The following is a 10,734-nucleotide window of genomic DNA, read 5'->3' as shown; positions in this document are numbered from 1 at the left end:
TATATCAGAATATATTAACTTTCATGTGATAAACCAAGGTTTGCTGCTTTTATCTGTTGTGATTCTAAGCAGAATGGGGACGCTTATCAACTGGAGTCACCCCTCAGATCAGATATTCATGTGGAAATGTGCTGCCTCATCACAGCCCACTGTGTCTAAAAGAGGACTTTGCCTTCTAGATGACCTAAGTAAGTGATGGACGAAAATCGGTTGTGTGTGTGTGTGTGTGAAAGAGAGAATAGGAAAAGCATATGGTGCGTATCTGATGCTGAGCGTGCATTATCCAGGAATGCCCTTGGACATATTGGAAAAGAGAGTGCTTTCTAACCCTTTGCTAAATTAGAACCAATTACATTTGAAGATAAGCCACTAAAGTTGAAGATTAAACATCATTTTTGTTTCCATTTTTATTCACTTGTATTTAGAATGTGTTCAATGCTCGTCTTTGAGGCTTACTTACAAATTCACTATGGATTGGTATACCTACTTCTTTATGATACTAACTGTAGTACTCTTTAATAGCCTTTGGGGGGCAGCATTATCTTAAAGATAGTGGTGAGCAACCAACACAAGCAGTAAATCCACATTTCTTTGAGCCTCATTCGACATATTTTCTCTTTTTACACCCTTTCACTATTCTTGATTTTGATGAAAAATGGTATATCAGTGATGTCATCCTTTGTTCAATTTGACTTGTAATCGTTGTTCAATATAATATGATCATTCAAAAAGACATGAAGTGAAATAAAGCACAAGGCATAGTCAGTTTGTTTCAGAAAAAGAAAGTTGTTATTTAAGGCACACCTTAATAGTTTGCAACTCCATCACATTTGAATACAATAAACACACAGTGACAACTGAAGGACAACACAACCTTAATAGGAATGAGATTCACAGGTGTGGAGCAAAGCTGTTCCCAGACTTTTTTTTAGATAGGCAAGTTTTGTTGAAAAATTGTTTTACTTAGGTCAATACTATTTCTATTAAATTATTATTTTATACTTAGATTTTTTGGAAGGGTTGAATCTGTCACATCATTTGATTTTCGCAATGACCCCATCCGATCGATTCCTGTTACATAACAAAAAGTAAGATAATTATTCCCAAATAAAATACCCCAAGAATCTCGGATCACTCCATCTGTTATCCTATCTCACTATATTTAACATCTTATACAAGACCTTAATTTTGGATCTGTAAAATGACATCAATGACAACAACAACATCAACAACAACAATACACAGTTTAGTCAAAACATTGTACTAATTCTCAATAGAAAAGTGCCAACAGTAATGAATTGAATAGAGTGAAATATGTTTGAAATATAATCAAGTATTAGAATTGAAGGATTGAGTTGTATTGCAGATAGATAAATCAGACTCAATAGAATGACTAGACATTTGTAGAAATCACATTTACTTACTGATTGTGAAAAAGCTCAGGTTTGTACGACTTAGCTACTTACACATAGTTTTAGGGATCAAACTGTGTGCCATATCTATGGTATAAGGCTTCCCTCTGAAAGCTTCAGGGGCAGGTTTGGTTTGTCGGACATTGTTTTAGCCTGGGGTATTATTTGTTTCTGTCAATGTTTTCTTATTTACCACTTTGAATGTGAAAATCTAAATTAAGATTTTTCTCCCGCCGTTATCCAGCTGGTGCTAAATTTCCTGTTTTATACCATCTGCACAACAATATTGTCACAGAATGTATTCTTCTATTAATTGCAAATACAAATGTACAGGCTTATCCGGGGGTACATGTAATTGGTTGTATTCAACACAAAAGAGGAAGGACATAGACACATTATTTGACAACAATTTCAATGCAGACAGTGACTGAAAAATAAATGTTATCTAGGTCTCAGCTTAATCCATGTCTATAAAAAACATCCCTAAGGGAATAAGTAGTCACTCACAGCTTTAGATTTTTTTTGTCTCTCTGTGCATAAATGCTACAGTTGATGAAGAAGCATGTGCAAAGCAAGGTTCAGTGCAGAACATATAACATCTACCAGTTACCTTTTCTACGTTTTCATAGCGATAAACCTTTATTTGGAGACGCCGCTGGTCATTTGCAAATTGAGGCAAAGCTTAGCCAACGATGTCAGTGTTTTTAAAGAGTTTAAAACCTCTTTTACAAAATAAATTATCGAAAGGTCCAGTCGTTGCGCCCAGAGCTTTCAACCACATCTGATGGCTTACACTTCATATAGACTTCCAAGGTCAAGAATAGACCTTCAAGGTTAAAGCTACAATCACCATTGTGTTACCTTATTCAGCGATATATTTTGACTTAACAGACGTTTGTTTGAATGAAAATGTTTGAGATTATTTTATGTTAACTGCATTTCAAATTTCAGCATATTAAAGTGAATTCGACCTGTAGCAGGTTTTGCTGATATCTGCAGCTGATGGAGCTGGGACATTGTACCAATGTTGCAGTCCTACCATCTTTTCTAAGCTTTACTAGCAAAGCTAAGCACAATGACCACTACAACCGTGTCTCTGCTGATAAAGTGAGCCATTCAGGCTCAAGCCTACAGTTCAACTCTTCATTTTCAATAAGATGAATCTGTGGTTGCTCTGTTAAAAAGAAAGGCCTCATTTGACCTTATTGACCTCTCTGTTTTAAACGTTGTACTAGTTTCATGCTCGGATCTCAAGTCCTGTAAATAACAAGGGAAAAAGCTGTCAAAGTGTTTGTTTTTCAATATAGGTTGCCAACCCAGTTCCTTATGCCAATTCTTATTAGGTTCAAGTAGCACTGGGAAACCATTGTTGTTTAAATAACTATTATTAACCAGCATATGCACTGCTGATATTACAAATCTGAGTGTCACACCCAAGGAAGCAGCAGCTTGGGCAGGTGTGCCATTGTCTCCTTTTTTTTTGACAGGGCAGTGACTTCCTTTTCACTTCAGCACAGCACCCAGAGTTGATGTTGAGCAGGCCTCAGAGCACCAGAGTGATGTTAGGGAGCAGGATATGAGCGACACTCTGCTGAGAGCCCATTTCTCTCCTGCAGTTCTTGATGCGTTTTCTTTGTGGGTGAACAGTGAAGCACAAGCATTCTTGTTTGTGAAGCGATGCAGTGGTGCAGGAACATTGAAGGACGGCCTGTGAGTGCCTGTGCTGATAGAACATAGGTGGCAATTGCTGATCTACAAGCTGTGGGAAGGTGCAGGTGATAAGGGACTACGTAGGGGTCTCAGGTCTTGAGACCTATCCTGATAAGAAGGCCACCGGCTCCACATTGTTGTTCTGTCCATCCTCTATTGCCTTGTTCTTCTCAGTCATTGTCAGCTCAGAGGAGTCTGAGTCCACGGCTTTCTTTGACCTATTGCGTAAAGAACATCGTCATTAAAACACGTGATTTTTTTTATTCTAGCATTTTAATTTATCCTTTGGCCTGGGATAGGCAAAGATAGTGGTTAGTATTAGACATATTTTTTTTACCTTTTCCAAATACTTGTGTTAGCTAAAGATAGCCGTTTAACTGTCATGACATTTGACCTACTTTTTATTGTTAAGCTATTACTTTAAAGTGGCAAAAAAGGGACAAAAGTAAAGTACCCAAATCTTGCTTCCCAACTTCCCAACTGAACTTATTTCCATAACCTTGAGGATCTACTTGGTATGGCTTTGGTGTCTCCTCTGTTTAAACATTTCCTCATGCAAATCAACAGTGTTATATCCTTAATTTGACCGTTTTTGGATTAACTTCCAGAAACTCTACCAGTTGCAGAGTTTCTGCTTTAATCACACACCCACATACATGTGCCGGATCTTATGCCACACTTATCTAAATCCAATCAAAAAACAACATAAAGTTATATAAACCCTATCAAACATAGTATTAATTCAATAATATATATAGTAGATTATATATTCCTTTGATTTAAAAAAAATGTATCACAGTTGTTTTGGGTTTCACAACAAAGAAAGTTGAAACGTTAAGTTAAGACTACAATGCCAACTAATCAAAATGCAGAGTATTGTGGGAAATGGAGGTTCCTTACTTTTCTCTGTTGAAGATAATGAAGTCTCTCTGGACATTATCCAATCTCTGTTGCAACTGACCGTTCTGGAGGAGAGACAAACACAAAACATCAGCAACTCAATGATCAATGCTGTAAATAAAAATTAAAAAAAACACACATTCTGGGCTGATTATTCGTCATTATTGTACTCGGCTACAATCTCTGAATCATTTACATTGAATCTAAAAATAAAAACTCCTGGCGAAAGCGGTTAGTGAATAAAAGCTTTGTCTTACAGGCAGTAGACTGTACACACTTCTTTCCTTATATGACTCTTTTGTTATTTAAAAAAGAATAAAGCTTCATGCATTCACACGTGTTTGGCCCATTTGTTCATGAGAGAACATCCAGCTCTGTCATGCCAGTGTGTCCTCACACTGCTGAAGTGCCAAGACAAGTACACAGGTGCTTTCTCACTTTCCCAAGGAGACAGTGAGGAGAGGATCATTGACATACATCATCATTATGACACTGTACTGTGTGTGTGTCTGACAGAGACAAACCAGCAGAGACTCAAGAACACAAAAAGAGAAAATGAACAAAACAGTTCTTTGATTTTCTTGTGCAGATAACGATTAACCATACTTTGTGTTTACATCTTATACTAACCTAAATGAGGTACAACTGTAACATTTAAACTCCAAATCGGACACTTGGGCCCTCCATATGCTTCACTAAGGGCATCCAAGGGCATTCTCCTTATCCTCAAGGAAAATGGTCACATGCAAACGCAAACACACATGGCTCATTATGCTGCTTCCCGAAACACCCCTCCAGTTAGATTGGCACTCAAAACTCCAAGTTCCTGGAAAGCTCTTCAGGAGGCTGACTTCCTTTCAGAGCAGTCAGTCACTCAGAGAGAGGCTGTGTACAGGTGCTGTCACAGTGGGGGGCAGACACTGGCAGACCAGAAGCCATAAACCCAATTAGGGCAGGAGAAAAAAAAGAGAGAGTGAACTGTGAGAAGTAAATGTAAAGAACAGGAGGTGTAGACTGAGTTGTCTAATAGTTTTGCATGCATGAAGTAAGAGTTTTCCCGTGGGTTCCCGGTTGATGGACCCTTTCACAGCAGTGTCACACAGGACAATTACACATTTGTATGGACACTGTAGCAACACACTACAACTACACAACCACTAGACACTTAGTCAAGGACAGGGAGATCAGGCTGTCCTTGAGTGTGGGGGATGAAGACTACCGGAAGGTCAAAAAACAACAACAGGCAGACAGAGACAGAGGAGGACTACTATATATCATTTGTCAAACCTTAGTGATAGATGTGATACATAAGCTGTATGGCGAATGAGAGAAATGGTCTGATTTCTCACTGACGGGGTCATAATGATATATTCTTTGATGGAACCTGATGAAAAAAAGAAAAAATACCACCATTGTCTAACCTTTCCCTATAGACCAGTTCATTTTAAAAGCCAATCTGGCTTCCTGTCACTTCCCTCCAGACTTCAGTAAATTAACTATTTTTTAACCTGCATGCCAGCTAAACAATAAAGGGTATTTCTTTTTATAAAAGGGCCTAAAATAAAGAAGAGGTGAGGGAAGAAAAGAAGGAAGGTGATGATGATGATGAAGAAAATAAGGAAGTAAACAAGAAACCAAATAAAGAAGGACTTAAGGAATGGAAAACAGGAAGCAATCAAGGACTTAAAAAAAAGCAAGAAGGAAAGGAAGGACACAAATAAGATAGGAGTGGGACTAGGAAGCAATGAGTAAAAATAACAAAAGAGGTGAGAAAGACATTAAAGGTCTTTTTTATTCCTGATATTTCCTATGATATTCCTTCCTTGTTTCATTACCTTATTTGTTGCTTTCCTGGAATAGAGGGATACAACTAGCCGAGAGATGTTGCATAAAAAACAAGTTATTCCTCACTTGTTCCTCCCCCTCTCTCTCTTTCCATTTCCAGCCTTTAAAAGGCAGTTCAGAAGCTAATTGCTTCAGCTGCGTGATTAAACTTTCCATTTAATGAGACAAACCAACAGGGAGTGCTCTGCTGGACGGAAGCCTAACAGGGACATTTCCCATTGTCGTTATCTTCGCTTTCTGCCCAAACTTAGGATCAGCTTTTGTTGTATTGTGACATCTGAAAATGATTGTAGGGGATGAAGAATTACATGTGGTATTTAAACAATCTATATTACATCTCCAGCTGATCCTGTCACAAATTTGAGCCACAATTGTGACTTCTTCTGGTGATATTTCAGCATTTAGAACAAAAACAAAAACAAGCTCTGACTTATTTTCTTTAAAAAGTGGCACACATGGATCTGTACTGTACATACAGCAGCTGGAAACACCCTAACAATAACTGTATACAACAATGACGCAGCACACTCAAAACATCATAGCAACATCCCAGTGAGACACCAGCTACACCTAATCCAAGCAAGTAGTCCTTAACCTTTATTAGAAGAATTAGAAATTATAAACATTTGCATTATTATTGTTATTAGTATTATGGTCATATCTGCTCTTAAAGGTAGGGTAGGTAATTTTGGAGAAACCAGCTCGAGATCGCTAGAATTTGAAAATACACAACCGGAAAAAATCTGCCACTTCCTTATAGAGCCCCTCCTCCAACACACACGAACGCGCACATGACCAATGAGGGCACGAGATAAGTTTGTGCACAGATGGAAGGCTGACAGGCAGGTAGGCCATCCAGTTATTTTAGCCGGGCCGGCTAAAATGATTGGTCGTGCTTTTTACAGTATTACGGCTTCCACAGATGACATTTTTTTATGGATTTTTTGTCAAAGCACTTAAGATATTCATTGCTATCGGGATGTTAAGAGCATTCCATGGAATATAACAAAAAGTGTATCTCGAGCCGGTTTCTCAAACTTACCTTTAACTGCTCTGATATGCAAACATATTTTTACTAACCCTAACTTTTGACAAAAAAGAAAAATCTAAATCCTCTCCATTGCCTCTCTTGAGTTTACATTTTGAATAGTAGGGTCATTGAGATGGCTATACTTGGAATTCCATAAACATCTACAGCAACTTGTCAACAGCCTTATGGAAGGAGTGTAAGACAAGGCGAGTGTATTTATTTTAAGGATAAGAGAAGAGAAATAAGGTTGGAGAGCAGGGGAGGAATGCACAAAGAATGGAGAGCAGCCTTAGGGTAATGAGTGAAAGATGCCCGGGACAGGCATTAGGGCAACTGGCTGACTTCATTCAATATTGATCTGCTATGCTTCATAAATGCTGCACATCTCCTGCCCTCTTTCTCATGCATGCATGGACAAAGACATACAATATCACTATGTTTCTTAGCCTCTCTCTTACTTGCACCCATCACAAGTGGCCCCACTGGTACCTTTGTAAAAGGATATTGAAAACAAACCAAAAAACTCACATTTACTACACAGACATTGAAGAGAATATTATCCCAGACAGACCAGGGATGCCAAATATCACTAGTTGGAATGAATAATATGCACATTAAACAATGTTGAAAGGACATTTCAGTACTAAATGTATATATTTGAGTTAATTTTCCCTCTAATAAGTGAAGGAGTGAAGCGTCATTTAGCTAATTAGCTTGGTGCCATTCACTGGGATTTGAACATGCGTTCCAATACTCAACACATTGCTTTACTAAACAATTACTGACCTTTCCGAGAAAACATAACAACATTAATATTTCTTGTAATGAGTCTCATATAGTCATTTATTGTCAGAAATAATTGAATGGAGTTGCTTTCTCCGTTGTCATGTGAAAGACCTGTACAGCTGAATAACATTAACCCTGGTTGCAACTAAAACTGCATAAATCAAACATTGCCTTGAATAAGGTGATTTAATTAGGAAATGCAAGACAAAAGAGTGGAACGCCATTTCATTGATTTAATGTTAGAATCCTTTAGTCTGACCATACCCTGTTCCAATACTTCATCCGTGTCCATAAAAATAAATGTTTCCCTGAAAGGTTACAATCATTATTTCATTAGAATAGAGACCTTCTCTTTGTCTGAACGGGCGTGGGGATGACGAATGTTGCTTGGCTGCACAGTAAGATATCACTGATATAAACACACAGGCAGGTCTCCACAAGCAGCTGTCAGCCTTCATAAAACATGGCACACTTTGGGCCAGTGCTGAATTCTTACTGCAAGCTGTCTAGACAGCACAAATTGCTTTACTTCTATTAGAAAACAGTCCCATAAACTGTTGTAATGTGCCATCGAGTGGGAGAGGGTCCAAACTTATTAACTTTGTAATGACATAGGTTGTATATGCAATAGGTTAGGTTGTGTGCAGAGATTTAATGTATGTGTGAAGTGCCAATGGTGGGGCAAAATGTTGTTGGATAGCAGGCAGACACTCACAATAGCACAAATACTGATAAAGCACACAAATGAAACCATGATCTGTTTGTTTCTTATCACTGCCGGATCTCTGAGCTCTCTCTGTCTCCATGGAAAATAAGATTTAAAATTGGACAGGAGCCCAGAAGTCAGGGTGGTTCTTCCCCGCTGTAACAATCAATGGACTCCTGTACTGTAAATACATTTCTTCTGATAAACAAACCTGACTTTCTGTTTTAAAGGTTCGTTTCTGGAATCAGTCTTGGGCAAGGTAATAAGGCATGAGCATTTAAAGCTGTTAAGTAAGTCATTGTATAAGAGAATGACTATTGAATGGACAGGTGGTGAAACAACTCTCTGTACTAGTTCTTGACTAGGTAGAGCAGGTCTACCAGTAATTGGGAGATCGGCTGATCAATCCCAGGCTCCTTAAGTTTGCATGTGTAGTTTTTTTGAGAAAGATACTAGACCCCAAACTTGCTACTGAAGTCTGTCATTGGTGTTTCCATGTGTGTCTAAATGAGCATAACATAAGATGTGCATTTTACGAATGTGTGAACATCTAGTGTAAAGGCAGTTTTAGTTGTCGAAAGACTGAAAAGCTAGAGTAAAGACTTATATGGCAATGGTCAAACCATTTATCATAGTTGTGACAAATGAAGATGTCCCATCAAGACACCCATTGCAGATAATCTTCCCCTAAAATATTTTGTTTCAGCGAACCAGTTTTGGATATACCCCAAGAAGAACTCCTTGCAAAATAACTTGACAACTCAACCTTTCTTGTTGCACAGAAAGGTTTTTTGGTTTTCCTCCAAGCTTTTAAGAAGGTAAACACAGATGACTTGAGTTCTTTTGAGGTGCAGTTATCCTTGAAACAAGAATGACAGCACTGATCAGGTCCCACTACTGCACTAAAACAAAAATGAAATCACTACAGCATAACTGCTTTCACTATGACAGTGTTTATGAGTGTTTATGTGTGTGTGTGTGTGTGTGTGTGTGTGTGTGTGTGTGTGTGTGTGTGTGTGTGTGTGTGTTTTTCCGTCCTTCATCGCACTTGGCCGGGTGATCAAATTAACCTTTCAGTGATTTCCTCTCTGTTTTGTATAAACACCCAGACAGCTGATTTATGTGGATGGGGGGGGGGAAAGACTCCAGCTAGGAGATTGCATTCTTTGCCTTCCCCATACACACATCAGGTAGGTGGCCCATTTATTCTGATGAAGGTGAGGCAGGACAGAGCTCTAAAATGTGTCCTTAACGTTCTTAATAGCACCCCAGACCCATTTGAAAGACAAACTGAGGAGACACTTGTCACCCTTAACTGGGTCAAATGGAACCAGCGTTCAGCTTTCTCCAAATGAATGATCACGAGCACTGAGAGGGAGAGACACCTTTTTAAAAGGCATATGTGATCCACAGAGGACAGGATAAACATCATAAATTGTGTTTAAATTAAGATATAACATGCACAAGAACACTGGGGAATATTGGCGGGGAAAAAAATGCATAGTAGCCAAATTATTAGCCAAATTATAAATTATGTAAAATCAAAACCTAGGTCAAGTTTTCCAATGTCTTTTGAACAGTATTTGTTACCCAATCAAGTGTCAGGTGTCTTTATTTGGAACAAACCATTTCAGCTGTACTGAATTACTGATTTTAGTGTTTCTAGTTGAACGCCTTATGTTAGGAAAAATATCACTCGTCACCGGCTTGGTCTTCAATATCAGGATACATGTATTTATTATCCTTGCAAGAATGGAAGTAGTCATCACACACAGAGCTGCGTGGTAAAACTAGTTCCCAGAAAAGTGTCCTTGACATGCATATACAAGAGAGGGTGTTACACAGTCACACGATGGAGAATACCGGTTCAAAGCAGTATTCAATGTTTAGTTCAGATTGGCTAAGGCCTGCGTAAGCAATAAACATGACAGTCATATGTCTAACTCCATAGAGGCGGAATCATCATGTTAATGGTTGTCACATAGCTATCATGCCTACAACAGTGTGTTCTGACGCTCTTCTACTGTAGGTAATCATACATCCTGTTACGTACACAGCTACGTAGGGCCTTTGTTATCATGTGCTACTCTGATATTAGAAGAGAACATTCAGCATTTTCCCAACACCTTACCTGTGGGGAGCCATCAGATCCCTGGTCCTTGGTTTTTCTAGCAAGCCTTTTCTTCTTCTTGTGAAGTGGTTTGGACTCCAGGATCATTTCCTCCAGCTCAAATGTGGGGTCACAGTTTAATCTCCGCCTCTACAGAAACACAGAACCATGCAGGCAGACATTAAAACCAACAACCAACAGATCAATGGGTCCGAATATTGAATCGCATTAAAAT

At 38.6% G+C, this 10,734-nt stretch overlaps 1 protein-coding gene across 1 annotated transcript in view; it reads right to left on the bottom strand.

Annotated features, from left to right (window-relative positions):
• Positions 1-766: 766 nt before the first annotated feature.
• Positions 767-10,734, bottom strand: part of stk32a (serine/threonine kinase 32A) — a 60,017-nt gene continuing 50,049 nt past the window's right edge. Inside the window, exons 11-13 of the mRNA XM_034139923.1 lie at positions 10,521-10,649; positions 4,023-4,087; positions 767-3,340 (exon numbers count right to left, since the gene is read on the bottom strand). Of these exons, the coding sequence (XP_033995814.1) occupies positions 3,226-3,340; positions 4,023-4,087; positions 10,521-10,649 (309 nt within the window). The 3' untranslated portion in view covers positions 767-3,225. The remainder of the gene's footprint in view (positions 3,341-4,022; positions 4,088-10,520; positions 10,650-10,734) is intronic.

Source organism: Trematomus bernacchii, unplaced genomic scaffold, assembly GCF_902827165.1.
Source record: "Trematomus bernacchii unplaced genomic scaffold, fTreBer1.1, whole genome shotgun sequence".
Classification (NCBI taxonomy): Eukaryota; Metazoa; Chordata; class Actinopteri; order Perciformes; family Nototheniidae; genus Trematomus; species Trematomus bernacchii.
Note: the sequence above shows the minus strand (reverse complement) of the source record. Positions and strands in the feature narration are given on the sequence as shown.